Source organism: Motacilla alba, chromosome 2 (assembly GCF_015832195.1).
Source record: "Motacilla alba alba isolate MOTALB_02 chromosome 2, Motacilla_alba_V1.0_pri, whole genome shotgun sequence".
Taxonomy (NCBI): domain Eukaryota; kingdom Metazoa; phylum Chordata; class Aves; order Passeriformes; family Motacillidae; genus Motacilla; species Motacilla alba.
The window spans coordinates 5,143,107-5,170,735 of record NC_052017.1 but is presented as its reverse complement, the minus strand read 5'-3'; the positions used below and the strand labels follow the sequence as shown (position 1 = coordinate 5,170,735).

At 40.0% G+C, this 27,629-nt stretch overlaps 1 protein-coding gene across 6 annotated transcripts in view; it reads right to left on the bottom strand.

Annotated features, from left to right (window-relative positions):
• LOC119698372 (sodium channel protein type 5 subunit alpha-like) overlaps positions 1-27,629 on the bottom strand; it is a 215,350-nt gene that overhangs the window by 152,689 nt on the left and 35,032 nt on the right. For all 6 annotated transcript variants that reach the window (XM_038130203.1, XM_038130206.1, XM_038130207.1 and 3 more), the window contains exons 2-6: positions 22,073-22,391; positions 20,265-20,383; positions 14,908-14,997; positions 11,247-11,375; positions 6,306-6,397 (exon numbers count right to left, since the gene is read on the bottom strand). In XM_038130203.1, coding sequence (XP_037986131.1) covers positions 6,306-6,397; positions 11,247-11,375; positions 14,908-14,997; positions 20,265-20,383; positions 22,073-22,339 — 697 coding nt within the window. In that variant the 5' untranslated portion in view covers positions 22,340-22,391. The remainder of the gene's footprint in view (positions 1-6,305; positions 6,398-11,246; positions 11,376-14,907; positions 14,998-20,264; positions 20,384-22,072; positions 22,392-27,629) is intronic.

The following is a 27,629-nucleotide window of genomic DNA, read 5'->3' as shown; positions in this document are numbered from 1 at the left end:
ATTTTACAAATAAGGTCACTTCCACTCAGATACTTAGAAAAAGGCTAACTTTGAATTTTTGAGCCCATCTGTAGGTTTGGCTAGCTGTTTTCATGCCTAAATAAAATGAAACCTCTACTGCTAATCTAGCCTTGAGTAAAATTTTTACCTGAACTGAAATTAATTTTAGCTGTAGCCCAATTCTGAAAGGACTTCTGGGGTGTCACCCTTGCCCAGCATTACAAGACCTTTAAGACAGTCAGGTCTTACACAAGTAGCAAGGTAAGGGAAAAGATTTGCAAATAAACTAGAATTTTAATTTTTTTATATCTAATATTCTGAAATATTTTCAGTGATTCTTATCATTGGTTGTCCTTTGAATGCACAGATGTTGCTTTACTGATGTTGGTTAAACTTGGGAAATCCAAATGCAAACTGAGTCTTAAGGAAAAAAATGCTACAAATTCTTTTACTGCCATACTTCCTGAAATCCCTGCAGAAATCCCTGCAGAACATTTATTTGTTTGTAATACAAATACAAACTTGGAGTCTGTATTTGTACCAACTAAGTGCACTAATTAATAGTACTCATATGGGCAAGGACAATGGGAGTCCTAATATGAATAGGGATAATATTAGAAAAAAAACCCTACAAAATTCTAGTCACCAATAAAGACACTCTGTTTTCAAAATCAGGCCTCAGTATTGCCAATTTCAAGGTCATTTCATGAAACATGTTTTTCCCAGATTACTTACTGGAGTTGTAAATAGAATAGCAATTCTATACTCTTTGTTTTACAAGTTCGTTCCTTGCAGGTATCAAATAATTTCTTTATGAGAGTGTTTTCTGCTTTACTTCCTTTTATTATTTTTTTGTTTTGTTTTCATAGCTTACGAGCTTCTGAACAATTTAAGAAGATGATACTTTAGTAATACAATTTCTGTAATTAAAGACCATTTAAAAATAACTTGTACTCTGCCTCTTGGACCTTTATTAAAACTTTCCAGGAAAACCATTTGGAGAGTGTTGTACTTACAGCTGAACTGGTTTTTCTCACCCTTTAAAACCAAAATTTTCTCAGAAAATTAAGTAGCATCCATCAAGGTGGTTGACACAACTAAGTGCCAAGGCTAAAGAAAATATTTAATTCACTGCTCATTTAAACGATCTGTGCCTCTAAAACAGAAGGGCTGAGGGGAATTAAGGACACTCAGGACTTCTTGCAGGTGCCCTGCATCTCTCTGAATCAATCCCATGTTTTGTAAAAGCAATGCTAGATGTATTCAAATTTAGAGCACGGTTAAATCTTCTGGAGAAATAATCCTTCTTTGAAATAGTGCCAATGAGAGCACTGCAATGTAGCGTAATAGAAGATATTATTTATGGGGCATTAAAGGCATTTACTTAATTATTGCAAGTTAAACTTCAAACCAGGCAGCATGCAGGAAAAAACCTGAGGATCTGATCCAAAGCTGAGTAACATCTACAGCTGTTAATAACAATGGGTCTATAGATTACTCCCTGTGGAGTAAATCAATACCAGGCTTTTTCTGAGTCACTGACTTCTTTCCACACCTCTGGGCCAAATCCTGCTTGCATGACATGAAAAAAACCACAAGCTCCAAAACCAGTGGAATGAGGGCTGTACAGGCAGCCTGACATCCGCAGAGAGCAAGAAGAATTTGGCCCAAATGTTCCTGTTAAGGCAGGTAGAAATTATCACATTCAGAGGTTAATCAAATAATCATTTTTCAAATGCAAATCAGAAACCATAGAAAATGCAAGCAACACCAAACAATGAGAAATGGCAAGATCCCAAAACACCATCCATTCCGTTTGTGAGATGTGAGTAAGTATTAGCATAATTCAGTATGACATCCATACCAGATGTTGGCAATCACCTACAGAACATCAGAAACGTTCATGCACAGTCTGGAAACAAGTGGGAAGGAGAAGAAAAATAAAAAAAAAAAAACACAAAAAAAAAAGAAAAAAAAAAGAGTGTGACTTGCAGCAGAGTTGTCCTCATTGAGTCCATTCCTTTCCCTGAGGATACACCTGTATCCTGTAAATGTCTGCATGAGTCACAGGCATGGAGGGAGAGAAGGGCTCACCCTTGATGAGTGTATTTTGTCATTACTTACTGAGACATGGGGCAGCAAAGAGTTTAACAACGTGTTGGCAGAGTTGAATTGGTGTCAGCATTCCTGCAGGCTGGCCTAGCGTGGAAAAGTGACTGACAGGCCAGTCTCCAAGGAAAACACAAATATGCCACATGTTTCTCACCTCTGGGATAGTTACTTCTTGAGTTAAGTGATTTATCCACCAAAAGGGTGACATTTATCTCCCTGCAGCAGGATTTCAGTGCAGTGAACGGGGGTCTGTCTCCTCCACGCAGTCTTAATTCTTGTTCTCCGAGCTCTGTTCTGGCTATCACAGAGGCACTGGATAACATTCACAGCACTATTTATAGCCTTTAGTCTCACACTAACTTAAATGGGAGCTGGATCAGGCCCCAAAGTGCCTTGGCCCAATTTTCTATGAGGTCACCTTTCCCTGGTACCCTGTCATTTTGTGTGAGGTGTCCGTGGTGTACACGCCTGCTCCAGAAAGAGCTGAGGAGCTTCTCTGGGTACAGCTGCATGCAGGCAGTTTTCAAAATCCTGGGGATGATGATGAGGATTAGGATGATGATGGCCTGCTTTCTGTGGTCTTTTGATGGAGAGGGTGTACCTCAGGGTTTACATTATCTCAATTAGTACTTATCAAATACATTGGTGATTTCCATGAGGATAAAATATGATTCAAGACTCTCTGTTGTTGTTCCTATTGAGCCTTCTGGGATTTGGATGCTCTGGTAATGGGATGCTGATGGGAGACAAATGAATGGCTTCAGTGGGTTGCTCTGCTGCTGACCATGGTTCCTATCTGGCTAGAAAAACAAATGAATCCAGTTGCCATGGGAACGCGCAAGACGCCAATTAGTAAATCAAATCACTGAGAGTTAAAGGTTTTAAAATGCTCCCATAGAGAAAATGTTACCTATTTCTAAGCACCTGAACCTGTACAAAGCTTGTTTTCCTCTAGATATCATGGACAACTGGAAAACAGGAGGAAATGGACGTGCTCAGTGCAGAGAAGGGAAAATTGACGGGTTCCATGGAGGTCTTCCGGCACGTTAAGAGCTGCCACAGGAGATAAGGCACTGATCTGATGTCTCACACAGCTCCAGGGGAAAAAAGAGAGATCTGATGAAGCAAGAGAGAGAGGCTGCATTCAGAGACAGGACCTGCAGGTCCGTGCATATTTGGAGCAGGAGATACTGGCACTCTGGCACCCAAATTGAGCCTCAGCTCTCCAGTGAGAGGGAAGCTGGCTGGTAGATGCCAACATTTGTGTTGTTGGGTCTGGATCTGAACCATCCACCTGGGACAAATCTTCTAATAACAAAAACAATGAGCTGCTGGAACAATTCCTGGACTCCTCAGGAAGACCCTGGGACCTCCACCTTTGAAGGGCTGCTCAAAGTCAGGCAATAAATACCATGCCATGCTTGAGCTGTACTAAATGCAGCCTTAGGCCAGGGGAATGGACTCTGAATTTAGGAGATCTCTTTCAGCCCTGTGAGCCTGTGTCCCCCTAAAGATGCCTGTGCCTGCTTGAGCACTTAGAGCCAGACATTAAAGGTAGGTGAGATTTTTAAAAGCACTAATTGTCAGCTTTACTGACTCCCTCTGGAGTCAATAGAGAAACTCATTGATTCCAAGTGAAGCAGAATGCCTTTGAAAAGCAGCCTCTAAGTGCTTTGCTGGACAGAAGCCTCGCACCACGGAGGACTTGGCCCGTGGCTTTCTGTAAACAATTTCACTGAGCACGGCCAGTCCAAGCATGTTTGTGCAAATAGAAGTACCTGATGGAAAAGTGATCAATTTTATTGAGGGAAAGCTCAGATATTTCCAAAGGAGAGCACAACCTGGTGTTTTTCACCTGAGATGTGAAAGAGGAAGCAAAAATAACAACCACCTTCTCCTCTCTATGGCAATTAACCCCAAAAATCTCATGAAAGATGTTAGTGCTCATCATCTTTTCATTTTTAAGCCTGCTGGGGGAAAATATTTCACCTCAGCATAAGCCTATGTTATCATTAAAAACTCCGACTGATCTCCAGAGAAACCACAGCATCATGTCCAATATATCTTTTAAAATATATATGCCTAACTGTAAGATGAAATTACTCCTCTGAAATGATCTGCTAATATTAAAAAAACCCACCTTGTCTGTTTTTCACGGGCAGCTATGGCAATTTGTAGCTCTCCACATTTGTAATTTAATACTCAGGGCATAGGTAATCTTGATGATAAAATCAAAGGCCAGATATTCAATTAGCATATCTACATGCAGTTATGGCACCAAATAATTCAGGAACTTGTACATAAAAATGCAGTTATCAAAAAAACTAATCAAATATTCAGTCAGAATGAAAAAAAGAGAATGTGAGTTATTATGCATTACTTTAATAAATAACACTCCTCTTTTTTTTTTTCCCTATTAACTTACAAATGGAACAACTCAGTGTTTAATATCACTGAAGGGTTTTGGTGTATTTGAATCTGGATATTTTGAATCTCAGCACTCAATTTTCCCCCACTAAGTCATATCTTATCATTTGATGTAAAACAAGCTTCAACTCCTCCTCTGATATAGGACAGCAGAAAATTGTTATATATATAACTCAGAAAAATAGACATGCTCTGCTCTGAAGAGGCTCAAGCCTGAGACAAGATGTAAGGTGAAAGGTGTCCCCTGGAGATGGACGTCCCTCCAAGTTAAGTCTTCAAATTGCTATCAAAGGAATCTAGGAAACAAACTCTGCCTTTCTCTCTGAGCAGCCACTGTCATCTCACAGGATCTGTAAAGCTATGCTCAGCTCTGTTTCCAAAGGGGAAAAAAAAATCCTTTCTCAGTGGAAATCCTGTTAGAGAAAACTTAAAAATCCCCACAAATCTCTGCTCACAGATTATTCTTTAAAACTTTAAGACAAAAATTAAGACAGGTACCAGTTTCAAGGACCTAATGAATCTCTTTAAAATCTGTATTGGGACACACACTTCCAATGAAAAGTACCTTGCTTTCCCAGTAATTTCCCTGGTTTCTGTTACTGTGGTATTGGAACAAGGAACTAAACTCTAGACCCAGACATATATTTTTTCTTAACCCTTCTATTCCTGAATTCCTATTTCTAGCTTATACCCCATGTGGTGATGAGTTTTAATCCATATCCCTATAAGTTTCCTTCACAGAATTTGTTTAGATTGATATTATAGTGTATAATAGAGTGGGTGGAAAAGCCTTTCTAACCTTAAAGACCTGTGAGTGAGAAACTGAGCAGTTCTCTCAATGTTTTGAATATTTTTAACATGCAATTGCCAACATCTGTTCAGGATTATCACAGATAGGATCTACCATGCATGGGTTTTGCTATCTTCTCTACCTTGTCATGCAGGTTGGAGACGTTAAACACTGAGGCTGAATGAGACCTGTCCATAGATAATGCTCAGCAATAAAGTTTTGTTGCATGGTTAGTCCTCAGTGGACTCACCTCTGCATAAATTACTTAATAATATTTTTGTTTTAATAGTAAGAGATTATATAAAGAGCTTCTTTCACTGCCAGATGTGTAGTGAAAGTGATTTTTCTTCTTTTTTTTGAGGAGGTGAAGAGGGGAGAAATCATATCCTTGAAAATATGAGAAAACATGAGTCGAGGAAATGCTGAACCTACCAAAATAAACACTGAAATGTTTTCCAATCTCTTCAAGGCCCAAAATTTCAGCAGTGTTTCTATCGCATGCAAATGGATAAACACCATGACAAATTAGGCTATCTGTGCCTGCAGTCTTGAAACCTCAGCTCATAGCACAGATTTAGATTCCTCTATCGATGTGCTCTTAAACATGAATATGCATTTTGAGGTCATTAACCTTCCATTTCTAAAAATCAATATCCGAAGGTTTTAAAAGACTTTCATTGCCATCTTCATAGGGTTCACAGATGAGCACTTCGTGTATGTGATTCACAAGCCACTGTTCTTACTGCAGCACTTGTGAGCTCTGCAATTATGGAGACACTCTCATTCCTTCTGCCCACAAAAACCATTTTGGAAAAACATGTGAAAAAAAAGTGTATTCTATTGACAGGTCACATTCCCTACATTCCTCCATTTCCTGATCAGTATCTATGGTTAAGTCTTTGGTAATTACAGTGTTTACTACTGGAAATGGCATGTAGGCTTTAACTGCAGCCCGAGTGTTTAACCTGATTTTCACCTGAAATGACTGAGATTGTTTTCAGCGCCCGCAGTACTCTGAACGTTCGTAAGGCTGAGACATTGCCCAGGTCCACAAATTCAGTTATGTATCTGTAACAAGGGAAAGTCACACACAGACAATGACAAAACACCAGCCAAAAAAAAACAACAATCAAAGGGACAAAGAGAGACAGAGAAAGAATCACTTGTAGCTGAGAGCCAAAACATAAGGATCAGGGCATCTTACCTGGGATTACTGAAATAGTTTTTAAAGCTCTCAATACCCTGAAAGTCCGAAGAGGTGAAACACTGCCTACATTCACAAATTCTCCTACATACCTGTAGAATTAAGTCACAGTTATTTGGAATTATACAATAGAGTATGAGACTTGTTTGAATGTAGAAAGCATTCATACACAGTGGGAGTGAACGCAGCCAAATGAGAGGTGCATCCACTTTTCAGGCTGCCCTTTGATGCCGTTTGCCCCAGGTTTTTATTAGTGCACATCATTTCAAATGCTACTTGAACTATTAAACTTTTTTATTAGACATCCGTCCTTTAAAACTACTGGGTGAACTCTGTTGTGCTGTTCAGCCAAAAGTACTTTAAAAATTTTACCATCATGTAGTTGGACAAAAAAAAATTCTTTACATTATTGGAAATATTAAGAGTTATTTTCCTGCTTCAAATACTCAAGCAATTTTCACATAATAGCTTCTGAAAACTACATATAGGACAACACAGCAAAATAGTTCAAACATTTTGACTGTGTTATTTAGTTTAAGATGCTGTAGTTCTGTGGTAAAGCAAATTTTGGTTTCAAGAGATGCTTTAAATTGTATTTTGTTTTATATTTCAATTTCATGCCTTTTGGCTGTGGGAAGATGGAGTCAAAATGAATATAACTGCCATCCTACTAAAAACCCTTTATTATTAAAATACCAGTGCCAGCTGTTCCCTGCCATGCCTCTCTTGGTCATCCTGGAGACTCATCACATCCGAGCTAAATGCTCCCAGGAGGGAACATTCCACTCAAGGAACAAGCTTCATTTAATCAGTGTTGTACAAAATTATTTCCTCCCAGTCAGCATGCAGAAAAACCATAGTCACCACTGTATCTTCAGAACAAAAGAGATCTTGGACCCTTGAATTTCAGTTCTAAAATTCTACCAAATTTCATTCAACTGCCCTACTTCTTTGGGGCCTTTGTTTCCAAATGTTAGGGAAAAAAAATTCACCTGGTTATTTTAAAAAGCCTGCTTAAGTGGCCTTTGTCCAAAGGCCCCTGGGGAGGACGAAGCATCCTCTCCATATCTACTAATCCAGATTATAGCCTGGAAGAACAACATTGCTTCTCTTCATAGTCTCACAGGGGAGTCTGGGCAACGATTTACCTTTTTCCTCCCCAGCTCTACCCTGTGCTTCTCTCCCAAATTCTTCTTCAGCATGAAAGATGGAGGAAAAAAATAATTTGGGGAGAAACACCAGGATGGGAATATGGTTTTGCTGACCAGAAGTTTGTAAAAAAAAACATTATAAATATGTGAACAAGCATATGAAACAGATAATACTGCTGCTTGTAATAGTCAATTAGGATTTATTTTGGTCATTTTTTAAATTAAAATGCTGCTGACCAGCTCTTTTGTACCAGGGAGTGAAAAGTAACTGGAATTCCTACCCTGAGTTTTCCCATTAGCCAGGGAATTGCTTATTGTCTTTAAGATTTTGACAGGGCACTTCCCAACCCAGAGCTACAGCTGCTTCTCCCTCACCTGTGTCCTGGAAAGAGGCACTCACTAGTCTGGGAGAGAGGGATCTAAACACGGGCAGTTTCATAATTTCCTTTGAACCCATCCCTGACCCCAGAGAGGGTCAAGAGCCATGGCTGTGTCTGCTGGCTCAGGACAGGAGAAAAGCCCCAGAGGCCTGCAGCACTTCTTATTCTCCAGCGTGCTATTTAAAACAACTCTGTGTGGCTCAGTCTGTGCTGTTTCTGCCCAAAAGAGAAGACAAGAAGCTATTTTGCAAGAACTCTAAAGCAAATGATGGTCTTCCCACTGCAGCATCCATCAGTGAAATAATCATATTTTCTGTTATCTCAAAACCCTTGGTCCATCTGAATCTCACGGCCCCTTATCAGGCTCCTCCATTTTGAATTCCCAGCCCATCTTTGTTTGCAGACACAGAAATACCTCTGGCAGCACACAGGCTACAAGCAAAGACAACACCAGAGTTACCTGTGTGATCCATCTTACTTTAAATTACTTGCAAATTGGATTTGTATGAAGGCTAAATCGTATCAGAATAGATTCCATTATCCAAGTCTCTGTACTATCTGCTGCTTGCATACTTGGGAAGGAGGTTTCATTGTACATATGAAGATCATATTGCAGCCACTTTTAACTCTCTCACTGCTGCCTGTGGGCTCAAGGGAACACTTTTCCATTTCTTTTTTTATTCCAGAATTCCATTTATTTTTCCATTCTTAAAGGCTTAGTATAATATGCCTTAAAGTAAGAACCAATAGGTGTGGATTCTAGTTCTGCAGAGATAGTTGGGTATTAAGAAAATAGTTTGATATTAAGAAGTTTGATAGTTCACAGTTGTAGGTCCGCCTGTTTTAGGGATGTTCTAACTAAGATATGAAATAGCATTTGGAAAGAAAATCAAAAGGTAGTTAGGAAAGAAAGCACAGAATCCCAAGCCTCTCATAAGAAAAGGATTTAATGATTTTTCATGATCCTTGGGCTGGAGCACTGAGTGGCCATTCAAGACTAGAATTAGAAAATAAAAAAGAGGGGTAAACCCACAACCTGTGGGCACCAAATCCTGGCTCCTACCAACAGAGTGAATAATTCCCCTGTGGGTTGTTGTCCACCTCAAGGTCTGTGCAAACCTTCTCATCTTTCCTGCTCCCTACATCTCAAACATCCAGAGATGATGTAGAGACAATTTAAGGGGTATGCAGACTGTGTCCCCCACTGACTGTTCAGACCTGAATTTCAGTCTGAGACTCCCCCAGAGCTGAGGGAGATGCCTCAGCCTCTGCCCAAGCTGACAAGATGAGGTGAAGCAGATTCATGCTCAAAACTGGAAGCTGTGGCTCCTCTTGTCCTTTTCTCTGCTCTTTTCTACCTTACTGTCAGAAACTTCCTTCCTTCTAGAAAAGTGAGAACCCATGCACAGAAATTCTCCATCTTGTGCTGAAGTCTGAGACCTACAAATAAACTCACATCCTAACTCACAAGCAGATGGATGATTATACCCTGCTTTTACCACCTGCCTGATGGACAGGAGAGAGGAGAGCAGGATGGTGACTCTGTGGTGACTCTGTGACTCTGTCCTGCCACTAAAAGTTGCAGGAGAATTGCACTTAGCAATGCTTGAGGAAAAGTCTAGCTGTGAAAAATACTCAATGTGTGCTGACCTCCAAAAGATTCTTCCCATCTGCACTGATTTGTTTTTTTAAAGGCTTATCATAGTGGCCAGATGTCAGTTCAGCCAAATCCATAGGAATGCAGCAGCAGATACCAGGACCTGGCCTAGGGCTGGCTTAGATCCAAAGCCTACTGAAATAACCGGGAGTGTTCCTGAGGAAGTTCACTTAGGTTTTACACACCTTCAAGCTGTTCTGCTGCTTAGAACCACAGAATTATAAAATATCTCAAGCTATGGGAAAGGACCTATAAGGATCAAGGGTGCTATAAGGATCAAGAATGCAATTTCCTGCTCCTCACAGGACTACCAAAAACTAAACCACATGACCAAGAGCATCAGCCAGAGGCTCCAAGAATACTTGTCTTGATCCTTGTGCCCTGACAGAGTTGTCCTTTCAACTTCAGTGGCCTCACTGGTGTTTTAGCTGACTTTGGTTGAATATTCTTTCCTGATTTTGGTTCCATTCAAATTTCACAGCCCCTGGAGTTCAGCTCAGATGTTGGTGCTAAACCACTTGAATCTCACTTAATGCTGTGCATTATGGGGTTTAAAGATGGCAGAAAGAACTAACCTAAACCCAGAACTGAATACAGGTATCATTAAGCAGAAAAAAAAACAGCGAGATCAGATCAGATCAGATCAGATCCTTCTGTGTTTAGGAAGTGAAGCCCTTCAGGCATCTCTACCAGCTTTCAGTTCAAGATGGCACTCTTGTATTCTTTGCACAATTTTCTCTTTCGTGACAATGAAGAAATCTGGATTTCTCTCTTAGCTGGAGTACTGACAGTGTCAGACCTCTGCCTTTGGCTAGAGCTTGGGCTGACCCTGAGTCCCCTGTGAGTGCTGGCTGACTGCTTCTCTACCCCTGTGTATTTTTAGCCGTCTGGATGTTGCAAATCCATCACCTTCTTCACAGCACCAGAACCCCACATGCCCTCAATGAACTCTAACAATCTAGGCAGAAGCATACAGCTGAAGGGGAATATAATGGTGGGGGCCAAATTTCTGTTTCCAAAATATGAAACAAGTTTCAGAGGACTACAAATTAATTCTCAATAGTAAAATAGTAATTATTTTCCAGGTGAAAAGGGTTTGTGAAAACAGGGACGTGAAAACAGCTCTGATGATGTGATGGATAGATAGAGTATAAATAGGGATTTAAATACGTGGGTATTCAGTCACACTTACAACACTTTCTATTCAGGGGTCTGGAGCTTCCCAAAACTACATTAGATAGGCAGATATTATTACAGATATTTTACAAACAGCACTCTCTGTAGAGCACAGAGAGAGTAAATAATTTCTCCAAAATTGTGTAGTGAATTCAGAGAACACAACTGAGAATTCCTCTGACTTCTTCCTCTGAAACCACTCAGGATAAAAATCTTCCTTCCTAATACACTTCAGCCTTTTCTCATTTTCAGTAAAATTTGAGTGAAGAAAAAAGAAACATCCAGACAACCATTTAAAAAGTTCTATTGCATATAACTCTCTTGAAAAATATAAAGGAGTGCTACTTACGCCATAACAATAACACTGAAATCCAGCCAGTTCCATGGATCCCGAAGGAAGGTGAATTCTGTCATGCAAAATCCTCTTGCTAATATTTTTATCAATGACTCAAAAGTGTAAATGCCAGTGAAAGTGTACCTGGGGAAGAGAGTGGCCAAAGAAGAAAGAGAATTAGCAAGCAGCAGACAGCTGAAACTGCAGGGGCACAACTCTGGGGTTGCTCGTGTGAGCCACAGCTGCAGCACTGGGCTGTGCATGAGCAGCCTTGTGTGTGGACCAAGGAACAGGTGAGGAACAGCAAAATACTGGGGACAGTCTCAGAATGAAGATAATTTCCAGCACGGGGTGTCCTTTGATGAATCCTCACTCATTAAGTCAAGCACGGATACCACGCTGCTAAGCTGGGCTATGGGACTTCTGAACCTCTCCCATCTCCAGTGGACCAAGAGTGGATTAGGGAATCATGGAATGGTTTGGATGGGAAAGGAGCTTAAAAATCATCTCCTTCCAACCCCTTTGCCATGAGCAGGAAACCTTCCACTAGACCAGGCTGATCAGAAATACATCCAACCTGGTCTTGAGCACTCCCAGAGATGGGAAGTCCACAACCTCTCTGGGTAACATTATGCCACACTCCTTGTTTTTCCAGCTGGGAGGAGGGTGGTTGTTCCATTCATACCTCTCATCTCTTTCTGCTCAAGACATTTTGGAGATTAAAAAATTGCCACTGCTTGTTTTTATTAGCTAGAAAGGGTAATTCTCCTTCAACCTCCCTTGTGTTTCACTATCCCTGGCAAATCGCACCAGCCTTGAGAATTAAAAAACAAAATGCCCTCACTGAAAAATAATTTAAAAACTCCCACCTCACTACTGTACACAGTAATTTTTACCTCCCTGACAGTAAAGGAGACACAAGGCTAGTTGTTTTTTTTTCCCCCCCTGGTAAATTAAGTTATTACCAACAGCCTCCTGACTGTGACAATCTGGGCTAGAACATAGATCTTACCTTTCATAATAAAGATGACACTTGTAATAAAATTTAGCCAAATCTCTGTGGAGGACAGTATTGCCTCTGATTTATAGCCCTCAGATTTGTACTCACCCAGGGCTCTACCTGCCATCAGAGACAGAGTTCAGGGCATACAACAGCTCTTTTTTAATGTTGCTGCCTGAGACACCTAGCCCAATGGACTGGGTATTCTAGGCCATATCTTAACAAAAGAAACAAATGTTTAGTGTCCCCCTACCCTTTTTCTCCTAATGAAGATGCAGATGATATCAAAGCCTATTAAAAAACCTCAAACACCTCAAATCCACTAAAATACAAATCTCCTAAGTCATGATGTGAAGGGCTGTCACTGGAAACACTGGCTTGTGTGCCCTGTTCAGTGCCTAAACATCAACTGGTGACATCACACATTAGAGAAAAATTGTAGCAGTTCAGATTCCTGTTTGGTAGAAAAAAAGGTGTGGGTGATTGAAGGGGGCAATATAAAGAAGAACATTATGCATAAAATATATTTAACTGTATTACACTGAACTGCAACTGGTCAAACACACAGATATCATGCCTCCTGCCATCGTGTCACACTGTAGTGCTGCTACTCACATGTTATAAAATCTCAGTGTGTTTCATCTTAAAATGGGGATTAGCAGGACAGTTTGGGTGCAGCAGGGGGCATTAAACGTGTCTCACTTTGACCATATACCTGAGCATTATCTTGTACCCAACTTTTTCACAGCTCCTATTTAGCTTTGCTCTGCTATTTCGAATATAGGTCACCCATGTGACAGTCTCTTTAAGTATGTGTATTTAGTAATACACACAGAAAACACATGCAAAGAACTAGAAAAATACTTAACAGTACATAAGCTCATTAAAATGATAAAGCACTTGTATTTATTCAGCATGTCAGATGGGTTTAATTGATTGTATAATCATCGTCTAATTCTAAATGGATCGGTCAAAGTCCTCCAGCAACTGAACAGCTTCTTTAACAAAAGTCAGGGTTCTTAAAAAAATATTTAGTGGGGGGAAAGTTAATTGATTCCTTTTTTTCTCAAAATGGTAAGAAAAAATGCTTTAAAGGAAGATCTAGGACAAATGTTTGCACAAGGTTATTCTTCTATCCCCTGTGAGTCTCTGAAACAGCAGAACAAAATGGATTAAATGTATCTTCTCCAAATCCAATATTAATCAATTTGAATTACAGTTCATTGGGTTATTTTGCTCCTCCAAAGTACTTGACTTTGATTTCATTCCATCCACTTGAGGAGGAAAAGCTGAGAGATATGAGGGGACACAGGAGAAGAGGAAACATGGAAGGATTCACTCCATGCTGCATGAGTCCATCTGCATTTCTGCTCTGTGTTTTCTGCATGCTCTGAAAAAAACATCCACATTCTCCTCTTGCAGAAGACACAATATTATCATTTAAGGTACTTCCCTCCAGAATGTTTGAATTTCCAGCTGTACACCAACTGGCCAAATTTTGATGAGATCATCACGTGGATGAGATGTCTGTGATTCAGCAGAAAACATCATGGCAATGGTTATTAAAGTTTTCAACAGGAGAAGGACAACATCAGGGGAAAGGACAGCCTCAGACATACTTGAGGGTACCACACTATACATGAAACATCCTGGGATTAGGATGTTATTGTGATGGGATGAAATATTTGGTTCAGTGCTGCCTATAATTAGTAATTTATGGCCTAGAAGATGTGCCCTGCATGATTTTATGGAACCTAAATAAGGGCATTTTACTGTCTCTTCTTACAGCCCTGAGTAGACCAACCACCAGGCTATGAAGCAGCAGATGGCATTTATCATATGTCAGTCAAAAACAAAAAGTGTGTTCTGATTGGTTCAATGAGCCAAAATAATTGTTTAATGCACTGTAGGTTGATTAGCTTGTGCATCTGGTATCTGTTTCTAAAAGGAATATTTTTAACCAACTTAAAGAAATGAAATGGGTTTTCATTTCACTGAAATTCCTTAGCCTCTTTGCAAATTAATTAAAAAACCAACAACAACAAAAAATAACCCCCTCCAAGCAGCACCTTTGCTATTTTTCCTGAAGGCTTGTCAAGCTAAAAAGACAGAAATTCTAACAGAGGTGTTTCCAGATAATTTGATGCTCATAAAGTATTCCTGTCAATCATTACAGGGGAGCACTTCTCATGCTGTGCTCAGTCCAAAAGAAACTTTTTCTTCTGTGAAGTTTCAGATCAAGGATGAAACTAAGTCATAGCTCCATCCATAGTTCCAATAGTTCAGGAACTATTCTCTGAATTAATTCAACTTAAGCTCCATCAGCCTATTCTGATGTGTCCAACCATCAAATCTCTTGCATGGGAACCATGGAAGGCTGACCAGTTTCAAACAGGGTTGTCCTCAATACATGATTTCATCCAGATGTAGCATAAAAGGTGCCTTTGACAATAAACATGAGATTCATAGACTAAAAATGTTTGGTTTGCTTTCTAAGGGAGTTTTCACAGGCTGAAACCACTACCTGGAAAAACATTTTGAGAGGGCAGACACCACAGTCAGTACTACTGGAAAGAAATTAGACAATAGCAAGCAAGATGCAAATAAGAACACCACAAAAGAAAGAGGAAGGATGGGGTGAGGATGGGACAGCTGTAAAGCAACAAGGATACTTACTCAACATATTTATTCCATGACGGAGTCTCTGATTGTGCCATGAACACACAATTAGTTAAAATAGTGCACATGATAAACATACTGAACAATGTAAAGAGGCAAATTAAGGAAAACAAAGTATTTGATACAAGACTTAATAAATTTTTGTCTTTTCACACAAGGTGTGACAGCTCAATCACAATTTGCAAGGTGCTTCAAGAACTACAAGCATTTGTTTGCAAGTGCATAAGGAGACAAATAATTATATAAACATAGAAAAATGAGGGAACCTTCCCTGCTTTTTTTTTCTTCTATCTTTTAAACATACTTAATATAGTAAACAGATGTACTGACTCTGCAGTCCTTTCAAAGTACAATACCCCAAATTTACAGCTGTGTTGGTCAGATGACAATGTGCATAGGTGCACAACTTTGTATGAAAAGAGGGATTAGTCTCATTTAAGTATCCACAGAAAAACCTGTGTCTGCAAATTCCCACTTCATTTTTTATCCTGAAACATTTCTCAGGCAGTAGGGGAAAGTTACAAATCTGGTCTTTCTAATCTCTTTAATGGGCTTGAGGTCTTGCTTTCAGTATAAAGTTTCACCAAAAGCAAGTATGAGTTTCATAGCACTAATTTTAAGGCTTGGTCTGCAAACCTGCTGGGCAAATAGGCAGCCTTGGTCTGCAGGGCTCTCTGCCTCTGCTGAGGGACCAGATTCCCTGCTTGGAGGCTAAAACAAACCTCCCAGTTCACACACTTTGCTGCTAAGCTGAAACCATAAACATAAAAAGCACCCTAAATCAAATTCCTGAAATTGGAAATAGAATTCACTGGATGGCTCTCCTAAAAGGACATGCCACTTTCTGCAAAAAAATGACAAAATATGATGGGATTCTCCTGCATCAATAACTGGTCCCATGCAACCAGGAAAATCTAACTACAGAAGATAAGGCAAAGGAAAACAGCCTGCAATCCAGTCAACAGGCAGGGACCCTTCCCAGGGAATATAAGTAAAACCCCAAAATAAATTTCTTTTTCCTTTTTATTTTTTTTAAAAAGTTTGGTTTGGATTGAGTTTTTTCATCACTGTAGTTGATTCTGTTTGTGTTATTTTTTGTTTGAGGACAGTGATTGAAGGATTTAGTTTGAAACCTACGTCCTGAAATGTTTGCATTAAATTTATCCTCTTGCAGAGCCCAAATCTCTGCTGAATACAGAGTGGAACGTTTTCCAATGGGCCACATAAGCAACTGCAAGGTTAAATTGGTAGTAACCAACCTGAGGATTCCCCAGGGCCACCACAGAAGGCAGTAATTGAACTCACAGGGACTGCTCATCTCACAAACATCTTCCACTTCTGGGCCAACACCTCCTACTGAAGGACTGGAAAGGATGTGACTGATACCCACTCACATTTGCTCACATCAGCTTCAGATATATTTCTGTAAGTTTTGTCATTCTTGTTAACATAACTATTAAGTTCCAGTTAGCCTAGAAAACAGTGGATTACTTTTTTCAGCTCCAGTGAAATACTGTGGATGGAGCACAGGAAACCAGAGACCAGTCTTCAGACCATGTTAAACAGATAGCATATTTCAATTCCAAGCAAATAAACTCCTCCATTGGAATTTAGGGTCACTGCTTTGCTCTCTACATGCCTGTTTCCTTGTGATATAAACTGAATCTAACAGCTTTCCCAACTGCTCACTTGCAGGCAGGTGTCGTCATCTCCTTATTCAAGAACCAAAGAGAATAAACCAGAGAACACAGGTTGAAAACATAAGGGTCAGCTCTGGGACAAGAAACACACTACAAATTCAACCTGGGTTTCATCATCAAGCTGAAAACTACAAAGAATATGAAAGAATGAAACATTTCAGCTGGTTATGCACCAAAATTAAATGGTCTGTGTTAAATTAGAAAGAGAAAACAGAAATCCCCACAGAATGAAAATTAGCATTCCTACCTGAATTCAAATGGAATTGTTTGCATTAGAAAAAGTCCATGATGATGATCTACTCGGAAAGGACAAAGCAAAGAAGATAAAACTGAGATAAGCTGTATTAGCAGCATTGTCCATTCCCTATCTTAGAACTGCTATTAAATCAAATTTTCCAAAGCCTACAAACTAAATACACTAAGCTACTCATCAGGATCCTTTCTGCAATAAATTAAACCTATTATTTCCAATTTGAGGTTACAGAATAGCCTTTGCACAAACCGATTCTAAAAGTTATAAATTTTATCTCCCAGCACAAAGATATCGAGTCAAATGCAGCATACTTCTATTCTAGACTTCATTATGATGGATAATTGTTAATTAGCAAACTGAATACTAGAGGCTCTTTAGGTGATCATTGCCAAATTACATATAATATGTGCAAGCAAAGGTTAGTCCCAATGAATAGAATGTATAATTGGTGCTTCACAAGATCTCATTTTGCCTTATGGAAAGTGTGCAAAATAGGATGGGAGGAAAGCTGCAAGCAGAAAATATGAACAAAAATTGGAAATTCTATAAGAAAAATATTTTTCTTTTTCTGATGCACCAGAATCCATAATTCTAGCACCAAGGAAGGTAATTTTTACCAAACCTCCAGCCTGGATCAGTGGTAAAGTAAGAAAAAGTAGCTATAAAACCTAGAAAAACTAGAATTTACAATTGCTACAGATTTTATACAGACTAGCAAACTGCTTGGAGAAACCAAGGAGACCACAGAATGGTCCTTGGCTTGCAGGCAAGATGAACTAAGAGGAGTCTTTTAAACACAAGGCATCAAGGAAATGTTACCAGTGATTTAATCTCCTTAAAAGGTGGAGATAGTTAATAAAGATGTTAATAACAGCTAATAATGATGCAGAAGACAAAAAGTGTTTATCCCGTTGGGGATACAATCCTGCACTCCCCATGTCCTCTGGGACAGGGATGGAGCAGGGCCACCTTCTGGGCAGCCATGAGGGCCCTGGACCATCCACGAGACCTCACAGATTCTGAATAAGAGGAGAACTAGAAATATCTAGAAGGGGTTTAAAGATACATTATTAGTTGTAATAAACTTTACCAGGAGGCTGTGGAAGTTTTTCCCCTTGGAAGGGTGTATTTTTGAAAGACTTGACTTCTCAGTCTTGGCTGGATGAGCAGTGAACACATAGCATCTATCCTGCCAGACATCTCAGAGAAGAACTCCACATACAGCACATACAGCTACTTAACCAGGAAATGTGACCCCCACAGCTTCTTTATAGGGTGATTTTACTCTGTCCTCTCTATTCTGTTCCACTGTTGGCCTTCATGGTGCACTCAATGGCTGGAAATTGAAACATGGCATCCACTAAAGAAACTGCCTCAGATATTTACGTGACAGGGCACCATTTGCTAATGCTCCTTTTAGGATTTTGCCCTGGGGAAAATAAAGATTGCTTGATTACAGTCACGCAAGAGGATGGATCTGGTTCCCAGGTCCATGTCTGGGATATTATCTGCTTCAGTACCTGCGGGTTTGGGCTCCTTTCTGCCTGGGATATTGACTGCCTGCTCAGCCACTTGGCCTTTGTATTTCAGGTTGATACAAAAGGTCTTTATTGACAGAAAACAAATCAGTGCCTAATGTAGGATCTTCGTTGTCTCACTGGGACTGAAGTTGTTGTCTGCTGCCTGTGCCTGTCAAAGATTCAGCTGTTGGATCTCTCAAAATTATCAACACAAGGTGATCATTTCTGTCTTTCTGGAGATAAACTTATGTTTGCATTGAAACCTGCCACTCCCAAAATCTTACACTCCTTATCTGACTATATTTCTTTCTTGACAGCCATTTCAAATGCTCTCCTGTGTGGTCTTTATCCTTGGAAGTAACGTGGTAAGGATTTCTTGCTTATTTATCTTCTGTTTAACTGCTACCAAGGGCATGTAGCTCCTGTGCTACACATTCCTGTGACCTCTTGGCTTCACCAAACAATGTAGAAAAAAAGGGAGGAGAAGACAGAGCAAACTTCCAAAGCTAGAGGCAATACTCTCAATTTCTTTCTAAGCAGCTCAGTTTCCATATTCTTCCCTTAGCCATACCTGGGCAAATGCACTGACCTTGATTAACTTCAGCAAGGCTGTGCTGAGGTGACTGTGCCTAAAAAACTTGGTTGGGCTCTAGGTATGCAGCAGCATGTGCTGCATTGTGTGCACACATAATCTGATCCACCAGCTCATCTCTCTGCAGAATTCTGCAGTGTATTCTTAGTAACCATAATAATATCCTGGCTGATAACACATATTCATTTTTGCATAGAATTATTGCAATCAGAAGCTTCACCTGTTTTTCCTTTTGATAGAATATCTATAGTATCACCTTTTTTTTTTTCCCTCCTCCCTGTATGGAGTGGGAGTCTAATTTATTTCCCAATTTGTTTTCCCTGAACTTTGATAATTAACTAATATTTCTAAGATGCTACCTACTTAATATATATTAATTCTCTGTGGTGGACATGAGCATTGCAGATGAGAGACTTCCATCACTAAAACATCACGGAATGATCAGAGCAGCATGTGAAGTCTTTGAATTATCACTGCCTGGTCTCCCACGTGCACCCCAGAGAAAGCAACCAAGTCATGAAAAAAGGTGTGTTTTTAGTAATGTTCACACAAAGCTGAACATTTGGGTCAGTTTGGCCTTCCAGAGAGATGTGACTATGTCAGAATATAATGTTTCTGGGGTTGTGTGAAAAAAACAAGCCAAAACCAACTACTGCAGCCTGCCTTGCATGACTTCAGAACCAGAGCTACAGGAAATCAGGCAATGCCCTTCCATTGGAAGATCCAGCATGACAGCCTGTGCCTTTTTTCTTTGTTGGATAACATATCCAAGAAAAACAAACTTGAAAAGAATCAACAAAGCAATTTTTGAAATATTCTGTTTCAGGAGAAAAAAAATTCTCATCTGAATCAGTTTAAAATTAAATTGTGTCTGCAGACAGTGTCACAGAGTTTTACCTCTGGGAGGGATGGCTGAAGGGCTTGGTAGCAAAGCTCTCCATCAGTGCAGATTTCCCCTGGTTGCCTTCCTTTCTGAGGTACTACACCCACTTTCCCTTCAGTAAAGATGATCAGTCCCTTCCCACCAATTAATCCTGAGTAAACTCACCAAACTCTCCAGTGCTGTTCACATTATCTGATGCCAGCAGTATGATACAGTCATTTTTATAGCTCACATAACAATATAAAATGAAACAAACCGAAAATCCAAGTGCATTTCTGCTTGTGCAGGCAAATTCAGCCAGAAGATTTAAAACAGCTTAATGAAATAAAATGGTTTCTGACTTCCATCCATCTGTGTTTAAAACCCATATAAAATACATGAGGAGGAAAATCAACAGAAAGGATATGAATGTACCAAAATTTTAATTGCTGCTCTTCTGATTGGATGGAAAGGACTAAGTATATACAAGGCAGGAGTGGCACTAAATCGAAAGATTGTCTTCCCTTTGTTCAGTACTATAAATGTCTGGAAAACAAAACAGAAAATGAGGACATTCAGTATTTGCATTTATACTCAGCTTGTCCAGCCCACATACCCCTGGGAAATTCCTGCCAGCATCCCATACTTTTCCCCCCTCCCAAGACCCTCCAAATCCCTCACACTTGGTGGAAAGTTTTGTCCAAGGCCTTCCCTACAGAACTGACTGTCCTTTTGTAATATCCCAAGTATTTTTTTCTTTCTTCAACCCTTATTGGATCCTGTGCCATCACTTCCACCACGGGTCTGGGAAGAGAGCAGAATCACCTTTAAAAATAAAAAATTACCTGGAGACTAAAATGTGACGGAAGAAATTATGTGATGCTCTTCCCAGGTGCTGCAGATCTCACTGTGTTGTTGATCCAACTTCTCTACTTTGAACACTTTGTTGCTCTCAATTTTGTCTCACCAAGTAAAAAGATGTAGAAGGCACAGTTCCACACTAGGATCTGACCTTGGCACTGACACACTCTCATTGTGCTCAGATGAATATGGCCAGAGAAAAAAAATTCTCTGAGTTATCTTAAACCAAAAACAAAACTGAATTGATGCTGACCCAATTTGCAGAGCTCTGAAGATGCCCCACTAGGCATAGAGGAACTAATATTCACTCAGAGACAGAATTGAGACACCCAATATATAAAATCTAAGCAATTCACACACCTTGAGTCTAAAAACTTCATGGCACTAAAATTGCAAATCTATATCCTGTTGCTTATGCCCAGGGATAGCAGGCAAACTAAAAGGTAAATTAATTCTGGCCCTTCCAGGTAAGTAATCTGTTTGTCTTTATCCATTTAACTTTTATTCTGTGGCTCCAGCACCTAAATCCACACTGCTTTAATAGAAGTACCATTGTGGTCATATTAATTCATTGTTTACAGGAAATAGCATAGCCCAAAATCAGGAACAGCAGTACCTGAAAAAACTGGAAGCTGCCTAAAAAATACAAAGGGCTTCCAAGCTTTATTTTTTCCTCTTTGTGAAATGCTTGGAAAGGAGAATGAACTGTAGTAAGCAACCAGCCCAGCTCTGCTGTCAACAGCCTTTTGACAGAAGCTGTTTGCACTGCTGTGGCTTTGGTCCAGCCTGCACGTGATCCCTCATCAGGTGATGCTCGCTTTGGGACAAAGTTCACCATTCTGCAAAGTGCCAGCACTGCACATGCTGCTCACACCTCCCTTCTGCTCTATTTTGGTCATCTTAAATGGAGTTTTGCTCTTCCTCAGCAGGAGCAGAGGCGCTGCTCTCCAGGAATGGTTGTGAAGGTGCCTCCTGCTCTTGTGCAGAGTGCTCGCACAAGGCTCAAGTCAACCAGAAGCCCTTAACATTAAGGGGCTTAAGTGATAAACAACAGACCTGTGAAGTCACAGCTCATGCAGAAGGCAAGATAGGGCAGATAAAAACCTCGGGCTTAAATTAACTCAGCTACTGCTCTGCTCATTTCAGATATTGTATATTCATTCTCAGGGTTATCTGAAAACACACAAGTTTAAATTATGCTTTTTATCCTTTGCCCTCCTGCCTAGATGTTTTCTGGGAGCCCTGCTCATGCTAACATTCTGATCCCTAATCTAGGAAAGAAGTATTTTTTACTTTTTGTAGAAGGATAACAAGCAGAGCACTCAAAGCAGAGGTCATGCTTTAGCAAAGGCAGAGGAGCAGGCTGGTGCTCACCTTACGGTCATTGTAGAAAGGGTCAATGTCCTCCAAGGGCTCCCCAATGAGCTCTGGAGAAACAGTCCCATAGATATCAGGCAGCTTCTTGCAAGCTTGCAAGTCAAACTGAGGCTGAGGTTTCTCTTCCTCGCCCAGCTGCTCTCTGTATTCCTGCTTGGCATTCCTGGCGAGCTTCTCTGCAATTCGCTTCTCGATGGCAGCCAAGGACTCGGGCGTGAACCGGTGGAAGCTGTTAGTACCCGGTGGTAACAAGAAGTCAGCCATCTTTTCATCCTGCTTTGTCTTTACTGGTCTTTACTCCTAGTAGTGGAAACAGCTGGAATTAAAATAAAAGTTATCAAAAGTTAGCAGCACGAGGAAAGCAAGAAGAACAAAGCCAGCAGAATGAAAAAATCTCCGACAAACTCAACCCCCAAGCAGCTCGTTATATATTATCAGGAAGCTCTTCATCTGTTTTTATGTGGTTAATAGAACATCAAGGAAAACAAAAATGACTGAAATTGTAATTTCAATAAAAAATCACACATGATCAAATCTAGACAGTCTTTATAGATAGACTGTGGAATATTCTTCAGTTCTTCAGTCATTTGGGATCCAAAATTCAAACTAAGAAGTAACTTAGATTCACACAAGCTTAAATTTCATTGAAAGCCACAGAGATTCAGATTCCTAACTCATTTTTGAAAATGCAGCTCTGGGAGTGGATGAACAATGTTCCTAAGATGACTGCAAGGCAGATCTAAATCAGCCGATGTCTGGCCACATGATGCAAAATCTAAAAATGCCCCAGCTGTTCTAGTCCAAATTTAAAGAGTGAGGGGTCAAGTTTAGATTTTTAAATCCCATAAAAAATTTCATAATCTCTTTCTTAGGCTTCTGTAACATAATTCTAATTTTCCTTTGGGATAGGAAATACCATCTTCAAGATATCTCCTCAGGACTTTTGAGCATTTTCTTTTCCTCCACACCCCGAAATCTGAAGGATGATGGAAACTCAAATGTGCCTGGAAAAGCTCTGGGACATTCATGAGGGCACACCAAGCTTCCAAGATGCTGAACAGCCACTGCTGCTAGCTTGCTGTATCTGAAAACCAGGCTCCTTTAATCCAAGACCAGTTTGAATATACAGGAGTTGGACTTGATGATCCTTGTGCTTTCCAGCTCAGAATATTCTTTTATTCTATGATTCTAACCCAAACCTGTAAAGTTTGATCATCTTGTCCTGATGGTACTTCAATGTTAACACTTCCAGTCTCTGCCTGAATGAAAACAAGTAGGAATTTTCCCATCTCTTCAACTTACATGAATAAAACCAAGCGTGAAAAGCACAGCCGAACAAAAAGCCTTCTTGTATCTGCACTAAACAACACGGATAGCTGTGAAAATTAATGTAAAACTACTGTTTGAAAAAGGATGAAGCTTATCCCTGTTCTAGCAGCCTGCACAAATCCATCCAAGTTCACTGAAGCTGCATTTTGCAATTTAAAGTCACTTTAGAGGCATGTTTTTCCAGCGAGAGAAGCCCTCACTCCGCAACAATTAAAACTCATTTCACAGAAGAAACACAGACCTTGTATTTTTGCCACCACCAGGCCATTCATACTCCATCAGAATACACTCTGGTGACAAACAAAATAGTAGATTTTGAGGTGGGCTACCCTCTTCCATTCAGCAACGCGTGCAGGATCCCACTCTTTGTTCAGGCACAACGTTTGTTTTCTGCTTTCAGATGGAATTTGTCCATTTACAATGGATAGTTCCAGATAGTTTGCGTCTATTAGGCTCTGTGATGACAGCATTTTTGTTAGCAAACAAGACTCTAACTGGACTCTGCATGACAAATAGCATATTTATTGACTCAATTTCTCTGAGTAAAGGACGCTTTCAAATAACTACTGTCTCTCCTATTCTGACTTCATTTTAAAATGAATTCATTAAATTGTCATTGATCACAGTCTATCACACAGGAATGATTTACTGAAGCTTGTACATTATGCTCTGAATTACAGCTGGTTTGAACAAGCAGGGCTAAAATGAATTATCCTTCCTGGAGTTTGGGGTATTCTGACATTCTTCTTTTGTTAGATTTATTCTCCTTTTTTCTTTCCCCTCTGCCCTCCATGTCATTTGTTTTATCCCCCTCCTCCTGAAAAACAGGAAATTAGAAGCTTTCCCACAAATTGAGTTTCCTACGCCCAACGCTTTGTGACTCAGCAAATAGAATTTCACTTTCTATAAATGACATCCATACAGGTGGACGGAGAATTCTCTGAGATTTTTTTTGTCCTTTCCATTTTTGTTTCTCCAGAATGAAACCTGTCTCAGTGCTGAAGGGGGACAACAAAAGCCAGTGGCTGATCAGGATTGCTGGAAGGGCAGAGAGGAAGTCTCTAAACTGGAGGTGAGAACCTTGTGGGCCCCTAGCTGAGGTCCAGATGATCATGAGCTCTGTAAGGCAGTGAATGGGGAATGACTGTTTGCTTTTTCTAATAATATGAGAACAGAGAAACTTCAAATGAAATCACAGAGCAGTGGCAAAAGGTCCATAAATGATTTAAACACAAGTTGCTGCCTCTGACTCAGGAACCTGGGTGCAAGCAAGAAAAGCTACTCATGCTGGTCCTATTTTAACACTCTTCCCAGTCTAAAGAAACCTAAATGTGTGTTTTGTCCACACAGTCTCAGACTTCCTTAAGGACTTCCAAGAGAAGCCATTCTGGCTACAGAACTACTCAATTTCTTCCTCAAAAGAAAAACAAACAGATAGGGGATGGTGAGGGAGATAAAGTAGCCCAAAAAGCATAATTGGCATCAGAAGTTTTAGTTATTTTTTCTAAAGGGAATTATTTTTGTTTAAAGCTCTCTCTCATTAGAAAATTGAATCAAATTCAAACTGGTCAAAACCAGATCTTTTCAATTTTATCTAAAATTTCCAGAAAGGTAGCTGCCTAGAAAGAACCGGAAAATCCTACACAAACTTCATTAGCGTTTTTGCTAGTCATCTATTTAATTTTTCTTTCTAAAAAAAGTACATTTCAGCACCCTTACAATTGAAAATTTGTGACATGTCTTGTCTTCATATTGTATATAAGCTAAAGTTCCACATTTTAATATATATTTATATTTAGCACAATTCTTTTTCAATTTCATATGCTTTCAGGAAATGGACACTATAATTTCACGGGTCCTTTCTATGTCTAATTTCTTTTAATCTGTGAATTGCAAACATTTCTACAAATAGCCAGGGTTAGCCCAGATGTTTCTTAAAAGGGTAAGAAAGCACCACAAGTTAAAAAGGGAAATCATCAATGACTGAATCAAAGGGTTGGAATGCCATTTCTTAAGAGATAATAGCTGTTGTGACTCACGTGTTTACAATATGAGCCTGGATTTTTCCATTCCTCACAGGCATATTTTTGAAGTGCAAGGCTTCAAACACATTGTTTCTGTGATATCACCAGGCACAGAATGAAAATTTCCCTCTTGCTTGGTCAGTTAGCATCGGTTGTTGCTGATAAAATGTTCTGGTTATGTAAACAAAATGTGCATATGAAAATAAAGCCCCAAGAAGAATTCTTTCTTTGGTGTGGCAAGAAGTGAGCACAAACAAATTAGGTATTGCTAGAACCTGTATTTATTCAGAAAGATAAATGCTGTTTTCCATCGCAGTTTGAACCTTACTGTCATGGGCTTCAGCCACTCCAGTTCAGCATATCTTTCAGGTTCTCAGAACACCACCTGCATGTCCTGCAAGACCCTCTGTTGTATCAAGGACTCGTGAGCTTATATTTCAGGCCCTTGGCAATGGTAATAAAGGAACCAAACTGGAAGATCAAGGTTGTGAAAGCGTCTTCTACAGACACGATCACTTTGAGGACTGCCCTCATCTGCTGATTTCCATGATGCCACTCAGGAAGCTACTGCAGACCACGGGCTGGGGAGAGCAGTGTTTACACTGCAGTTCTGCTAGTCCAAACTCTTACAAAATACTAATCCCAGAGCCCTAAATTCTCCTTTTGTTGAAGAAATGTTTGTGATTAAATAACAATTTTGATTCCTAATTGCTGTGGTAACAAGAACAGTCATGTGGATGGGTTTTCTTTCTGTCTGAGACTACATGGAGCACAGTCATCTCTTCCCCCCACACACTCCTTTTCCATATAATCTCTTTGGCATTTTTCTTTGACCTGCAGAGCACAGCAAAACACGAGAATAGTAGGCCAGGGAAATAAAGAACTGAGCAATGACACATCTAATTTAATGTCACTGGTCTAGATTAATAAATTCATATGCATAAATTTACACATAAACACAAACACCTAATCAGATTTAAAAAGACTACAAGTTGATATGGGATCACATGGAAGTTTTATTCCAGCCATGAAGTAATGTCTTCATGGAGAAGTGTTTTTAATTCAGATCAAAGAAGGACTTTTTGTAATAAAGATGAAGAAGCTAAAGGAGTCTAGGTGACTGAGACACACTTCATAATTTTTCTGACAACAAACAAATAAACGAACAACCTTTTGAGACTTAATCCACTTATATTTATATCACAGTTCACATTCCACACTGAGGAGGTGCCATGGGAAATTCTCTTTTAACTGAAAAATTTCAGTTGCTGTTAGCACACACTTTGAGGATCTGTGTGCTCACATCAAGGCAATCCTCAAAATTTTACACAGCGCACTCATTACTTCTGCTTAAGCTGATATTTGGTTTGTTTCTTTTTCCTCCAACAGGCATAATTCTTTCAAGACCACAAACAGTGCCTGATTTTGCAGCACATGTTCTTAACACAGATAATCAGCCACATCTCCAGCTGCCATAAATCAGCACAGCTCTGCCCAGGGAAGTCACACCTGGGGAATTGATCTCTTAGGACTCAGAATATTTGGCTAGAAATGTTTCCTTTAAAAAGAGCACCTTCACACCAAAGCATGAACACCAGATAGTGTGTAATTGAGGTATTAAACTAATGGCCTAGAAGGTAACTAAGCTTGCAGGGAGCTGGAAAACCTTGAGCTTTTTGCACCCTGTGAAGGCAATCTGCAAATGCTTGTTCAACCAGAAACATCTTGTTAGGTGAGCTCCAAGGTGGAGGTGCAAAAAGGGCTGCTGGAGAATCCAGTGCCTGGTGGGGACCAGGCTCCCATGGCTGGTCTCCAGGGGAAAACTATGGTATTCCACAAAAATCTGATAGAAATGGCTGAAATGTTCAGCTCTTGGAGCTCTCCTGGGCAAAGCACAGTGTTGAAACCTGCCCAAGCTGACACAGGAGGAGATGTGAGCCAGAGTTCCTCTTGCTGCCCGTGTCACAAGGGCAACCTGCAGGTTGGTATGACATTGCATAACACATTTCCCAAAACAAGCCCTCTTGCTCACCATGGACGCTGATCAGGAGCAGAAATAAATATGTAAGAGGACTCATTGCATTCAAATTGTTGGGAAAAGCCAAACCAAGTAACACAAAATCCCCAAAACAAAACTTCAGAGTCACAGACCAACAGGCCTTTAGTCACGACTAGTTCTGCCTAGGCAGTATCTTCTTTTA